This window comes from Euprymna scolopes, chromosome 41, assembly GCF_053919585.1.
Source record: "Euprymna scolopes isolate OS-2025 chromosome 41, ASM5391958v1, whole genome shotgun sequence".
In the NCBI taxonomy this organism is placed as follows: Eukaryota; Metazoa; Mollusca; class Cephalopoda; order Sepiida; family Sepiolidae; genus Euprymna; species Euprymna scolopes.
Window position 1 is genome coordinate 36,017,689 of NC_136522.1, and position 16,125 is coordinate 36,033,813.

At 37.6% G+C, this 16,125-nt stretch overlaps 1 protein-coding gene across 1 annotated transcript in view; it reads left to right on the top strand.

Annotated features, from left to right (window-relative positions):
* Positions 1-16,125, top strand: part of LOC145266473 (tektin-3-like) — a 118,843-nt gene that overhangs the window by 98,856 nt on the left and 3,862 nt on the right. Inside the window, exon 9 of the mRNA XM_080122160.1 lies at positions 11,583-11,737. Coding sequence (XP_079978286.1) covers positions 11,583-11,737 — 155 coding nt within the window. The remainder of the gene's footprint in view (positions 1-11,582; positions 11,738-16,125) is intronic.

A 16,125-nucleotide genomic window follows, 5' to 3' on the forward strand; every position in this document is an offset into this window, starting at 1 on the left:
ATTGCATAGGTGTCTAACATAATTCGTTGTTGTTGTTGTTGTTGCTGTTGTTGTTGTTACTATTGTTGTTTTCATTGTTGTTGTTATTGCTGGTGTTGTTGTTGTTGTTGTCTTTCATCTGAGTGTTTCTGTAGTTCAATTTGCAGTTTAATAATTGTTCAAATGTACTTTGTAAGGAGTCCATTTTTGTATGATGTGTAAAATACTGGATTTACAGAAATTGCACAAAACTGTGTCCAGATTAACGCGTTTTTAGAATTTTTAGAACAACTGGTGGTATTTCATTTCTTTCGATCACTTTGCAAACGAGCATTGAACATACAGTTTTAAATTCCTTGGAAAGAATATTTCTTCCCAAAACGAGAGAAAAAAAATACATATGCCGACAGAAATATTCAGTATTTTTTCGAAGCAAATATTTTCCCCCATAGAACAGAAAAAAAATGTTGACCGTGACGAAAAAAGCCGAAAATCATACTAACTTTTTTTTTTTTGAGAAGTAATAAAATGTTCGCTGACACACTTATTTATTGATGCGAGAAAAAAAACATAATTTGTATTCATTTTTCTTTGTATTTATGGGTGCTCTCACATGTCGTGAGAACAAAAAAAGTATGAAGATATTCTTACTTTCCACGAATTGGCAATTCAAACTTTTATATCCACACACCATTCGCAAGTTCTTTTTTTTTTTCAATCATCAATGTTTTCTGAACACTTGCTTGGTTTAATTCAGCTTTCCGTTGTGAATTCTTTTTAATGCTGGATGGTATTTTAATGTTGAGTGACCTCTGTGAGTTCGAAATATGACGTCACCACTGTTGAAGAGTTACAAAGAAAAACAGAATGCCAAAATAAAGTAACAACATGTATTGCAAAGCATACAATACGAGGGTTGTTTGTCATGGCCGACGAATGACCTCGTATGGTCCACTGGCTATCGACTGACACCTTCCAACTTAGTCTTCCGGTATTCATTGAGATTGGAATAGTCTATTAGTAGGTAACATAGGTTAGTTTCGCCACAAAAGTAACCATTCGAGATTGAGTATTTTGATAGAAATAACCAATATTTTACAGAAAACGTTTATGCTACAGCTCTTGTTGAACCGTGTTCCATACTTTTCTACTTTTCAAAATTGAAAAATTGTTATTTAGCACAAAGAAACAAGGAAAAGAAATATTGTGTGTGTGTGAGTTCCTTCCCCATAGGTTCCGAAATGGTTGAGCCTACCTTTTGCAAATTTCACAGAAAACTAATTAATATGTTCCTGCCAGTGTTCTTAGATATGTTTTGTATAGAAATTCATCCGATAAGTATCGAAAATCAAATCCGACCTTAAAAATAAGTATCGAAAATCAAAAAAAATCCGACCTTAAAAATAGTTTTTCTCTCTTAAAAAAAGAAGAATTTTTACAGGGGAATATTTTAAGTTACACCAGCCAAGGGAAATAATAAAATCTCAGTAAATCATTTCTTCTTAAAAACAAATTTATTGTCATTTGGAGATATAACTCAGTCAGATCATTCGACTACAGATCGAATGATCCCCTTTTCCAGTCTGGGTGTACTTCACCATTTTGTCTTATAAATGAGTTCAATTTATGATAAAAAAAAAAGAGGTACCATTTAAAATCGCTGCAAATCATTTCTTCATTTGCATATTTTAAAAGTAAGCATTAATCAGAAGTGACGTTGACAGGGCATTTATCGTCAAACCCAAAATATCAGCTGATGTGATATTGTAAACAAACACAGACGGAATTTGATGAACATTATTTTATTTTATTTATTTATTTTTTTGCGATTTAGTCCACCAGGCCAATTATTCCTCATAACATATGTCGTGAGAAGAGAACAAAAAAAGTATATAGAGGATTGATTCTATAATAATACATATGCAATCTGCATAAATTAAAATATCATGTTTAAGCGTATCGTAGAATCCAGCAATGCTGGGGGCCAGCTAATAAATAATACAATTTAACAGTATTGAACGCGTGTGCTTAACTAATTTCTAATTGTTTTTTTTTTTTTTTTTTTTTCTTTATGGCATATCAACCCTTTTTGGATAATTTAATGCCGAACCCAGTTATTTTGGCAATAGTATCCATGTTGCATTCAGTTATTTTGTAGGTTTTTATTCTTCAAACTTTTTGTATCTTCAATCGCTTGTTTGTAGTGTTTGGTTTGATTGTTTTAGAGTGGATTTTATCGTTTTTTGTTTCCTGCCCAGCCGAACATGAATGAGGTTTGCAATGGGAGAGGAAAATCGTTACAGTGTTTGGTACATCTTAAGTTAGGAAACCATTCAGGAAGAAAGATAGAAAGAATAAGGGGAAATGGGAAGAAGGAAAATGTGGGTTTTTTGTTTTTGGTTTCGCAGAAGATAATTAAGTTTTGCAAAAGATGATTAAGTTTTGCAAAAGATAATTAAGTTTTGCAAAAGTAAGTAGAACAACAAAAAGCATCAATATTAGGTGCATTTCGTCTCATGAAGCCAATATCTTCAGACAGCCTGCTCTGGGAGTACCAGACTAATTTCTAAGAATTGTCAAGCAGCCAGTGTATACATAGAATCGTGCCAAACTTTGAATTTCAGTTTCTTATTGTGTGAACTAAAACTGCAACATTTTATTCAGGTCGACAAATGGTTAAAATATAATCACATAATTGTTGAAAATGTGATCATGTTATAAAAATTTTATTCAAATTAATCACGTTGTTTAACAAATAATGCAAGATGAAGTTTTAAAATGATTAAATATATTTTATTTTATAATTTAACATTGAAAACATTGAACAATAAAACACAAATTTTGAGTACTTTTGGTACTGTGCTAAAAAAATAATGTTATTATTTTGAAAGTCATTTCTTAACATGGGAAAGCTGCTGGGCTGACATTACCCGCCTGATAGTCAGGGACCTGAACCTTGGATTAACCACTAAGGAGGCTGTCCTATCAGCAGGTGCAAAGTACCGGGGCTGCTGTATTGCCATTTAGTGAATGGATTCTGGACCATACAGTAGTTTCTGATAGGGCCTCTCGATGCCATATTAGTGGGTAATTGTTACGGTTTTACCTTATCATGTGCTACAAAAAAAAAAAAAAATTCTTGTCTTTTTCTCTCTTATTTTCCCTCTCTGTCCTGCTCCAACCAAGTCTACCGACCTGCACAACAAACCCTAAAACCTCAATCATGAAAAATCTCCAAAAAAGAAACACGAATAAACCTAGAACCCCATCCACCAACGTAGACCCCTACTACCAGGTCTCCTTCTCCAACATCAGGGGTCTACGTTCCAACCTTCCAGAGGTTGAAACACAATTACAGGAGACGAAACCAGACATATTCTTTCTAAGTGAAACTGGCATAGGGCCAATCACTTCTCTAGACGAATTCATAATTAAAGGATACTCCAACTTAACATCTAAATCTGACCCCCAAGATCGCCATGGGCATGGAATATGTGCCTACATCAAAGATGACTTTCCATGTGATAGGGATATCTCCAGAAAAGACCCTAATTTACCTTATATGTGCTTTCGGGTTGCACTAGCTTACACCACTGCATTTATATTTGCCCTCTATCGACCTCACAACAGTGGGGTTACTATCTTTAAGAGTATATCTGAGAAAATTGACCACATCCTGTCTGCTCATCCTTTGGCTAACATTCACATTTGCGGTGACTTCAATGTCCATAATGTGGAATGGCTGACCCACTCAAATAAAACCGATGACGAGGGGAGGTTTTGTCATGATTTTGCCATTGCACTCAGATTGTACACAAACCCACCCGTGTGCCCGATACACCCGGTCAATATGCAAGCCTTCTAGACCTTTTCCTCACAACTTCCCCTGAGCTGTGTTCATGTTCCGTTCTATCTCCTCTGGGATCCTCTGACCACTCTGTTGTAGCAGTTAAGATAAAAACGAAATGTAATAAGTCTTCATATATACCTCTCCACCATACTGTATATCGATACTCTATGGCTGACTGGGATAGCTTCTGTACATTCATATCTGACCTATCTCTGCATTCAATGTTTAAAAAGGATGTGTCCTCTATAGTATCAGACCTGACCGAATGATTAATTATAGGCATAGACCGATTCATACAATCCAAAAAATTCCAACAAAAATTTAATAGCCAGCCATGGTTCTCCCCTGAATGTGCTGCTGCCATCGCGCACAGAAATCACTTTTTCCATAGCTACCAACGTAATAGATGTACTGAGACTAAAGCTGCGTTCAGGACTGCCAGCAACCACTGTAAAAGAGTAATAAAACATGCAAGAGAGGTATATGCTCAGTCTGTTAAATCCAAAGTAGCTGAGCATCAGCTTGGTTCCCACCAGTTCTGGCAAATAACAAACAGGATCTTGAACAGAAGCGTGCGTTCTATCTCAACTATCTTCAATGGACATGAGGTCATCTCGTCAGCAGCAGACAAGGCCAGACTATTTGCCAAGAACTTTGCAGCTAATTCTACCCCATGCGACAATGACCATCAACTCCCTGTATTTCCTCCTATAACAGAAAACACGCTATGCAACATACAAATATCTGTGCGTGAGGTCGCCAAGCTAATCAAGAACCTTGATTCCAGTAAAGCAACTAGCCCTGATGGCATTCCAGTTATAGTGCTGAAAAAGCTCTAACCAGAACTTGCCCCCATACTTACAAAACTGTTCAAGCATTGCCTTAAGGAGAAGTGCTTTCCAACACCCTTGAAAACCTCATCAGTATGCCCTGTATTTAAGAATTCAGGTGAAAAGTCATCTCCCTCTTAGTACAGACGAATAAGTCTCCTGTGTGTCATGAGTAAATTGTTAGAATCCATATTAAATAAAGAAGTAGTCAACCACCTCAACAGAAACAACCTTCTTAGTGACATGCAATATGGTTTCCGCTCTGCAAGATCTACAGCAGATGTGCTAACGGTTATATCACACAGGATTGGTGAATCTCTTGACAAAGGCTTCCTTTCCAGGGCAATTGCTCTTGACATTTCAAAGGCCTTCGATAAGGTATGGCATAAGGGCCTACTTCACAAGATTTCAAGCTACGGTATTACTGGAAATGTTTTCTCAATCATCAAATCATTTCTCTCCGATAGGTTCATAAGAGTAGTGGTTGATGGGCAGAAATCAGAGTCCCACAGTATTAATGCTGGAGTCCATCCTGGGCCCAACTCTTTTTCTGATATACATCAATGATCTCCCAAAACACATACTTAAATCATTCGTTGACATCTATGCTGATGACACAACCATCTATGGCAACACATCAAAGGCCGTAAATGACAAAGTTTTCTCTAATTCTCTCTCCTCTGATCTTGAGCACGTGGTATAATGGGGGAAGCGGTGGCTGGTCACTTTTAATGCATCCAAAACCAAGCTTCTATCTTTACATCATCAACGCTCTGATCCCCAACTGGCATCAATTGAAATGGATGGCTCTCGTCTTGGAGAGGCCCCATGTTTTGACAAGCTTCTGTGTTTGACCTTTACTCCTGATCTGAAATGGAACAAAAAACAGCCTATCCTGCCTTGACAGAGTACAAAATACACTTTGTGGTTTAGTGGGGGATGCCCTTTTCTCTTCCCTGCAACCTCTCTTCCACAGAAGAGACATTGCGAGCCTGTCTTTATTTTATTCTTATTTTCATGGCAGGTGCTCATCCCTCGTCCCCCCCTCGCCAATCTTTCACGAGAAACACCCGTCTGGCTGAAACTACTGTCAATAATTTTCCCCACTCTTTATCTGTGCCTAAATCCAAACGTAGATTCCATGAGCAAAGCTTATTTCTTAGAACTGCACGCCAGTGGAACTCTCTGCCGCTTGCCTGTTTCCCACCTGACTACAACTTGGACGTCTTTAAGTTCAACATAAACAAACTCCTGACAAACCGCCCCCTTAAGTAAGACACTCTATCAAAACCCCCAATACTAACGATTACTACAATACTATCTCATTGATTACTGTACACGCAATAACCCTTATCCCTTAGTGGCCTTCGGGCCTTGATAAGTGGTGACCCCCATGTAAAAAAAAAAAAAAAAACTATTCGTGAAACTTTAATTTAACCTGAAAAATATTTAAAAATAGCATGGTACCAAAAAAAAAAAAAACAATATATATATATATATATATATATATATATATATATATATATATATATATATATACTTTTTTCTTCTTTTCTTTCCAGTTTAAATTCAAGTTTCGCGATTCTTTTTTTTTTTTTTTATAAGGTGGAAGCAGAGAATAGTTACAAAACTCACCTCCTCATTAAAAATGGTTTTCAAAATAAAAATGTTATCATTTCAGCATGGAACCAAAAATACATAAGTACCCAAAATTTCATTTTTATTGGTCAATGTTTTTAATTTTAAATTATAAAATAAAATATATTTAATTATTTTAAAACTTCATCTTCCATTATTTTTTAATTTGTTAATTTTTAATTAAATTTAATCACATGACCACATTTTCAATAATTATGTGATTATATTTTACCCATTTAAAAATTGTGAAACATGCAAAAAAAAAAAATGCTTCTGCTAGATACCGATGTTTTCGAGGATATTTGTACAATCAAACGACAAATCTGCCGGAAAAGCTAACTCCTCAAATGGTTCCTCTGGAATCGGAAAAATATTAAAATTATTTTGGTTATTAATGGACAGAAAAAAAATTAAGTGTAATATCAAAACAGATGCTACACATTTACATTTAAGAAAAAGGCAAGTTTGATCATCGCGAAACACATGTACGCTTCATAAGGTCCAATGAAGTGAATAAAATAATATCTACATGCACTGATGCAAACATTTATTCAAGGGAGACAATTCAAACAATTCAATGTAAGAGTTGTGTCCCTTGGTTCAAAGATTAACTGAAATGGAGGAAACCGTGTTTTTTTCTTTCTTTTTCTTTTTCTTTTTTTTTCGTAAAAGTAGTCTTGTTGATCAGCTATTTGCCTCTCCTTCATTCGCAAATTCTCTACCTTCTACAATTCTACTTTTCAATGATAACGTTTCTGCTCTTTCTCATGCCCTGGCTTCTAACCAAAAGGCTCCACATCGATGTCGCATATGCCAATCTTGTATAAGCAAATGGTTGCTGGCTGAGCATCGTGCACGATTTGAATGGAGTAAGTCCGAACATACATAGATAACGGTATCAATTGCCCAGTCAGTTCCATGACTGCATTTTAATTTATAAATGTTTACATTTTGTTACGTCTTCTTGCACCTGTTGCGAAAAATATTAACATTGGAGAGTCAGATAGACCCTAAAGGACACGAAATTCGCAACGCTAAGACACTTATGATGAATAGATTTCTCGATTCTGTCGGTGCTTGCATAAGCGATGTCTTCTGCCTTCTGTGTGCCGATTGGGCTGGTAGAGACTTCTCCAAGAAATTCATCCTCCTTAACCGAGGCAAGAATTTAGAATAGTGAATTACATTTTGCCATAAAGCAGAAAGTTCAATATGATCCATGTCAGAAAGTTGCCGAATTAGTAATTTCTTATACAAATTCTCGACTGAAAATTAATTCATTTCAACAACAAATTGGAAACTAATTTCTTGCTTGCACCTTTAATTTTGGCGCCTCTCATGATAATCATGTTTGAATAAAAAAAGAGAAAAAAGAAAATATAATTTTGGTGTGTTCAATTTTCATCTCTCCACAAATGCAAGATCTTATTCCGATTCATGAAGTTTCCCAAAACTAATAATTAACATCATTCAAAGTTAACAAGAAGTCAACAAATTAGCAGGCGCAGTCCCAACTATGAAAGCGACAATATTTACAATTTTTTATAAATACTAAACTTTGATTGGTTAACTTCTTGCAGTTTGATTGGCTATCAAAGTCTAACTTCAACCAATCAAAAGAGACTTGCTGTGAGAGCCGGGCACCTGCTAAATTTGTATTTAAATAGAGAGGAGCAAAGCTCATCGGGGAGGACTGGGTCGAGAGAGCCTGGCGTATGCTACATGGACACCTGTCAGTTTAAAACCCAACTCCAAGACAAGGAGAGCAAGAAACTTTAACCCAACTCCAAGTTTTGGCCACGGGTCTCGACAATAACAAACATAAATGAGAAGTACTTCAAACTTCACCGGTCGGGTCAAGGTCTACCCCTAACCGCCGGCCAATTCTGACTTTCTCAGCAGAGACTACTGGTCAAATACCCAGCCCCTTCGCATGGACCGCACAAAGAACTTCTGCAAAATGACAATTTCGAAGATCACAAATCTTTGAAGGTGCTACTACTAGTAATGTTGTTACGTTCAAGCCAGTGAATCGCCCTGACGTGGTTACTAAGCGAATTGTTCAGAGAATGAGATTTGTGTTATTACTCTGAACTTTTGTTCCAATGTAGCCGACATGGTCAAGAGATATGAGGAAGATATAAAAAGGTACGTTCTGCTTTTATTTTATAACCCACCCTCAAAAGGGTTGATGTGCCGTAAATCTGAACATTAATTCAGAATAAGCAGACACCCTTTCCTTCCCCGATATGTGACATATATATATCCCCAAAACATCTAGCTTTGATGGAGGGGAGACTAAAACTTGCTGCTATTATTTCAAATGATCTGAAATGACAGCAAGGGGAGACTTGATTCCAAATATTTCTGATATGTTATATCTCCCCTCCTTTGAAAATAGGGTACGATTATGAATATCTCCAGTATCAAATAATCCTTATAAACTGTGAAATTTACTTTATGTATGAAAACCAAAGAGGGGAGATATAACATATGAGAAATATTTGAAATCAAGTCTCCCCTTGCTGTTATTTCAGATCATTTTAAACGAGAGCAGCAAGTTTTAGTTTCCCCTCCATCAAGGCCAGAGGTTTGGGGGAGATATCAGATATTTTGTAATTCATATGCAAAACTAGGAAAACAAATGACTGTGATGGCTATAAAAATGTGCCAAAAAAATAGGCTATAGATGCTGGATGATCCCCTAAATGTAAAACCTTAAAGGCAAATGTCGCAGAGGTGACTACACAATTCATATCATTACCATTCCAACGAGCCTTCATTTGTTAAATTCTGATCAATAGTCACTGAGATTTGGAACTTATATTATGTAATGAGGGGTTCTTCTTTTTTTAACTCTCTTTTTTACGATCTTATTAATCAGGCCCATGATCATGGAGTTAATATCTATTTTAACGGCGTGCTCGTCTAGTCTCTGGATGTGTGTGTGTGTGTGTGTGTGTGTGTGTGTGTGTGTGTGTGTGAGTGTGTGTGTGTGTGAGTGTGTGTGTGAGTGTGTGTGTGTGTGTGAGTGTGTGTGTGTGAGTGTGTGTGTGTGTGAGTGTGTGTGTGAGTGTGTGTGTGTGTGTGAGTGTGTGTGTGAGTGTGTGTGAGTGTGTGTGTGTGTGTGAGAACATATAATACATGATGAAATACCTGTCTCTTGCATGTATCTTCTGGAGAATTTGCCAATCATCTTGAGGGAGCTGGTTCTGTTATAATCAAAGACACATGTTTGACAGGAACTCAAGACAATGATTTTTTTTATATGTATGTTTTTATTCACTCCCAGGTGTTTTCGTCACAGCAGACTGGAGTGAATGACGATCTTTGAAAACTGTTGTCCCTTTTCGGGGAAACACTGTTCAACACTCTCTCCAACATTCTGAACCCAACTCTACTAAAATTAACTAAATTACTAAAAACCATAACCCCTGATGCATCAGATCCGGTCCCCATTCGCCCCCCCCCCTCCGATGCAACTTGATCGGTCACAGAGTTTGATTCATGTCACAGCATGACCTTTTGACGCTTCTGCACCTGCAATGCTTGCTCCTTATCGTTTCCCATGATTCAATTTTGTTATTGCGCTACACACACACACATATATATATATATATATATATATATATATATATATATATATATATATATATATATATATATAATATATACATATATATTATTATAATATAAAATATATATTTATGATTATATATATAATCTATGATATAAATCTCACCTGTCTGTTTAAATGTATGTATGTATGTATGCATGTATGCCTAAAACTTTCGACAGAGGCGACGGATTTTCACGAGATTGATATAATTTTAAAGCTCGACCCTTCGGACGACAAATATCGAAAAATTGGTTAAAAACATTAATTCCTTCACCCTCAACTGGGCCCTTTTCTACAGAGAGGGGTCACTTTTTTCGCCGATAGTTTCAAAAGTCATCTTCTCTTTTCAATTGACTAGCCTTACGTCACTTCCGGTTTAATGATGGGTGCAACAGCATAGACGTCACGTTTCTTTTCACGTTCTTTTCTCTCCTTCACGTATTCGAGCCTGCCTGCCTGCATATAACCAATTTTTTTTTTTTTTTTTGCTCAACACACACCTTCAAACACCCAGGCAACGCCGGAAACATAGGCTAGTTATGAAAATGTATAAAAAAAAAGAGTATGAAAAGTATAAAAGCTTTTCTTTATTCGTTTTCTATTGGTAATGTGCAAGGACATCAAATAATATTATGAAAAAAATTTTTAAACTCTTTTTACAAGTACATAATTTTCTACCGATTACATCAGCGTTCGACCTTCACCTGTCAAATTTAATTTTTTTTAATTTTCACATTTGGCACCGATTTTTCCGGGCTAAACCCCAAATATAAAGTTTTGCATTGATTGAAATAGCTTATATATGAAGTTTCCTGTCTGCAGATCAAAAACTCTAGGTGGAGTTTGCTAGGCAAAATTTGTTAAACAAAAATATATATGGAAACAATTTTGTGTTTACTATAAACTATTTATGCAAATATTATGCAAGTATAAATCATGTAGAATATCTGCATGAATATAATTACACGTAATTGTTGACTAAAGATGATCACCCCATAAGAAAACCGAAAAAACTAATAGGGAATTTATTAAAATGAATGTTTAAAAGAATATGCAAATTAGCTAGATCTTTTGCTAGTGAATGCAATTCCACAACCCATATATAATAAAGGTATATTTTCTTCTTTTTAAATAAATAGGAAAGAGGGTTTTTAATATGAATATCAATGCACACAAAAGAAAAGCGAATCTATAGGAGTATAGTTATGGATACATATATATATATATGAACTGGTAGCCATATTGAAATGCTCATCTCTTTGGTTCTGTTGGACAAAACTACATGAAAATTTGCAGGCTTCTTGAAAATTATAATACTATTTTACGGTTAAATTTTTTTGACAATTGGTAAAAAAGAACCTATATTTTTAAACCAATGAAATATGCCTAAATTTGTCAACACTTGTAGATATAGTGTCCTGCAAGCTTCAGTTTTACTGCTTCGGTTGTTTCCCCTGTGACCTTGACTGGCCACTAATATATTTATATTAGTAGCTGATTAAAGTAAAAAATATGTTTTAAAAAAAATGGGGAAAAAAAAATCATCAAACTTTAAGTATAAAAGTTGCTGCTCCTTTATATTGTCGGATTCCTGTTTGTCATTGTTTTGAATTCCAATTAAACCCCATTTTATTTTGTCTTAATGCAAACAAACGTTCTTTTACAGACGATGCAAGAGATTTTCGACACAGAGAAATCTGTTGATCTTTTGCGCAAAGCAATCCAGATGAAGGAAGGACCGATGAAAGTTGCCCAGACGCGCCTTGAAGAAAGGAACCACCGGATTAGTGTTGAACTTTGTAATGATCATGCCATGAAAACGTATGTATTAACCTGTCATATTTTTCATTAACGCTTTACTTGAACAAAAGAGTTGTTGCAGATGATCTGAAGGTGGTAGGGAGATGCACCAATCGACCGTACAACTATAAGGTAGACACAGGCAAAAAGGGAAAGACAATAGCAAAAGAAGAATGACAAATACTGACACACGTTTAAAGAGAATGGATCATCTTTTATTTACCAAAAAGAACTAAGTGCAAGTGGCAAATTCGAAAGGCCTGGAAATCTGAGTAAAAGAGGATCAACCTCTTGAACGGGGCAGCTTGATGTCAGTGGGTACTGGAGGAGGTAACCGGATGACAGTGGGTACTGAAACTGCTGGATGTCAATAGGCACTGATATGGGTAGCCTGATGTCGACCAGCATTGAAAAGTGTAACTTGACAACTGCAGGTGCTGGAATGGGTAGCCTGACAACTACCGGCACTGGAACACTGCTGAGAGCTGTGACTTAAGACACTGGAGGCTACAAGAAGCTGCAGGAGGCTTTAAGAGGTGGTGGAAAGATGGAGGATGTGCTGAATAACTACAGAAGTGAGCCAGAGTCCGCTTGGTTGTAAAAGGGTAGTCTCAGGAAACAGGCAGTGGCATAGCATAAGTCGTTTGTGGTTCACATAGAAGTAGTTGTCGTTTGCATAAGTATTGTAGAAAATGGCTGTTTCGACTACTGTTAGTGCTGCTGAGACCCTTCAGCTGCTGGGCTCGTTGACGACTGGGAATGTCAAAGTTGAATTTGGGAAGCTTCCTGCTCCCTAACCTTTATTTATTCAAAAACCTTTACAAAATTTTTGGAAAAAATTATATAAAATGAGAAGTTTTTTGAATGTGGCATGAGACCAAAATGAGTATTGGGAGAAAAAGGGGTGTAGAGGGGCCGTCCACTTGGTCTGTTCCCTATAACTAGTTACAATCACCACAATACCGCATTCACTCTATGGACTTAATCTATTTAAAATATCCCCAGATGAGATTAATTTACAATATTTACAATTTTTTTTAATTAAATATAGAAAATGAGGTATGAAGTATGGTGTGTATTTAATATCAGGGATTAGATGGTGGTGTGTATGATGCATTAGGATGATGGGTGGAGGTAATGAAAAATAAACAAATCAAATAAAATGTTGGGTGATGTTGGGTTAGCAAGGACCCCCTCCCACCTATCTAGTTTTGAGATACTTCCTGTTTTTCGGCTCTTACTGAGCATTTCCTAAGAGGGATTGAGCGACAAATACTGGCAAAATAACAGGATGGGAGCTATGGAGATGTTCAATGACCTCCAGAAATATACCATAAAGCCGGATTGGGATCAAAAATAAATTTATCGGGGCTGGGTTTCTTTGGAGGTATTCTAGTACCTGAAAAATAAAGAATTGGGGCATGGAAATCATTTATACTAGCTGACCCACTGTGGGATTAACTATTTTAACAAGATTGGGATTCTGCTTTTCTGGTCAGCGGTGCCATGCCTAAGCAGGGTACATGTACTCGAGCTGTTTTTCATACAAACGTGCACAAACTAGTGGTGTGTATCCACCTACAACTAAACTGTGAGTGAAATAAACTTCTTCTATCACTTCTATCGATTTTAAGTTGATCTTTAAAATGCATAATCAGATGTCAATGAGAAAGCGCCTCCCCCCACGCCCTATATCTAAGCATGAAGTCCACACTATCAGTCTAGCTATGAACACTATTCATTCCAACCCATGCCACAAGGAATCTGTCTTGTAGACAATGGATGCTAAATCCAAGATCGTCACCTGATAACATCACTGATATACTCCCAGAATTCACAGAGTTTGGAGCAAGTAAAAAATGCATGTTCTGATGTTTCCATTATATCCTCCTCACACTATGGACAAAAAGGATCAATACTACTACTACTACTACTACCAATTCTGAATAGTATGCCACTGAGGGGTAAAACGTTTCTAACCAATCACCAGATCAGGGAAAATTCTGTATTATTAAGATAGCCCCAGCCTGGTGCATAATTTCATAGAGAGCGGACCTCCTCCCTCCAACAGCTGCAGCCGTTCCCCTCACAGGTTCGACGTGATCTCTTCCACTAATTCCTGATAAAATGCCGTTCTAGGTGGTGCGAGGTCACTGGACCTCAACAACAGTCTAAGTGCAGCACTTTTAGAAACTGCGATTCAGTTTTTGGTTTACATCGGTCATCAACAACGTGATCGGGGACAAGGTTGAGAAAAAGGTGCACCAACTGCAGGAACCTACACAGACTCCTACATCAGAGTTCTACTCAGGAATGCCAACCTTTCAGCATTTTTATGACTTGCTAAGTTTGGCATCCCAAACCACCCTCAACCGGATATTGAGTACAGACCTGTCTATGAACAAAAGGGAGAAGAGCACATGCATTAAATCCGCCAAGCAGCTCATAGGCTAGAGAAGTACTGCCAGTTGGTAAAGGATGCTTGGAAAGACATAAGTAATGCACACCTCCACTCTACCTTTTAGGGAAAGTCTCCTTCGAAAGCAAGTCACCACTGACGCTTCAACCTTTGTCTGTACCCCCAACCAATTTTTGTCAAGCTGGAGAACCAAATACCAAGAATATGAATCAGGCCATTGGTTCAGCTAAAGTTGCCAGGCAGAGCAAGGGAACCCTGCCAGGCGGCCAACCTCAGGCTAACGGACTTGCTGAGATTGACAATGGCCCCTGTAACTTCTTCATATTGTTTGAGTGCCTTCATTGTCACGACAACATCATTAGAGCTCAATGCACATACAGTAACATCATCTGCAAATATGGTAACCCTGGCTCATGTACCACCAGGAAAAGCAATACCATGCAGGGCCAGTCCAGTTGCCCCGGTCCTCAGGCTATGCAGAAATGGTTCTAATGTGAGGACATAAAGTAGGGTGACAATGGGCACTCCTGACGCACTGACAAGGAAACTGCGAACAATGCCGACCACACCCTGTTGACCTCCACAACTGCTGTCAGCCGAGCATACAAAAGTCTGGAGAAGTCGGAACCAAATCGGTGGTCTCTAAAACAGACATCAGGAAACGATGATCCACCCTATTGAATGCCTTGGACTGATCCAAATTGTTCAGTGTGGCTTTTGCGTTGTCTTTTAATCCCTCTATGATTGTGCGAATCACGTGTAAATTGTTTTGAATTGACCTCCCCTTCACAGGGTAGTTCTGATCTGGTTTGACCAAATCAGTGATAACAACCTGCAAATGATTCGCAAGAACTCGCACCAAAATTTTCAAATCTGTATTCAACAGAGTAATGGGCCTAAAATTATCTAACCCTCCAACATGTGTGTCCTTCTTCATCAGAATCGGAATAAACATGTGTAACAGCCTCAAGTAAGCTCGTAAGACAGACCATCAAGTCCTGGTGACTTGTTGTAGCCGACCTGCTTCATAGCAGCAACCACCTCACATTCTGCAATCTGAACAGCATAACTAGCCGCTCTAGCCGCCTCCAGGTTGAGCGAACCAGTAGTTGCAAAACTCCTGGATGTGGAGCCTGGACAGCTGCATGAAACGATCTTTGAAATGCACTTGAAACTGCTCGCAAATCTCCCAAGATGAGACGAGGAAGTGCCCTTCCGGGCTCTGAACCTTACAAATGTTTTTATCCGATCTGCACCCGAGTAAAGACTTACTCTCAGAAGCTTCAACATTCACAGCTTCGTTGGACACTTTATCAATCCTAACCCTTACTACCTGACCTTGATACTGCTTGCTAGCCAAGTGATTCAGGTCCCCCATTAGCTAGGTCTATCTCTAGGGAATCCCCCCTGCCATCACCTGTGCCAGCCTTGTCCTTATTTAAGGTGAGGCATTGGCCATATTTGACAGAGAAGTCCCTAATACTAGATTTGGCATTAACCCACTATTCCTGGTTACCGCCCCCACTAGACCCCTCTGAATATGTTCGGCTAGTTTTTCTCAGAAGTCAGCTATCTCCAGTAGGGAGGTATTTAACTTCCAGTATCCGGCTAGCTTGGGATTCCTATCTTAATTTATCCTGGCCACAAGTAGTTTGTGGTCAGAGTAGTTTAACTAGTGGAACATGGGAAAAGATGTGTAATCTATATTGCCTCGTCTAACTAACAACCAATCTAAGTAAAAACTTGGACCAGAACTAGTCCCACCCACCTCATCTACCCTGTCTGGTTGAACACATTCGTTTGGTCATAACAAGTAGGGGTCCGTCTTTTATTAATAAACTTGTGTGTATGACTTACGCAATGATCCTTTTTTTATTTACTTTTCATTGATTCTTAATTGAATTAAAAATGTATTAACGATGTCATAAAACAAACTTTTAAATAATTACGAAATTTAATCCACCAGAAAACATTTCGATTTCTTCGTAAA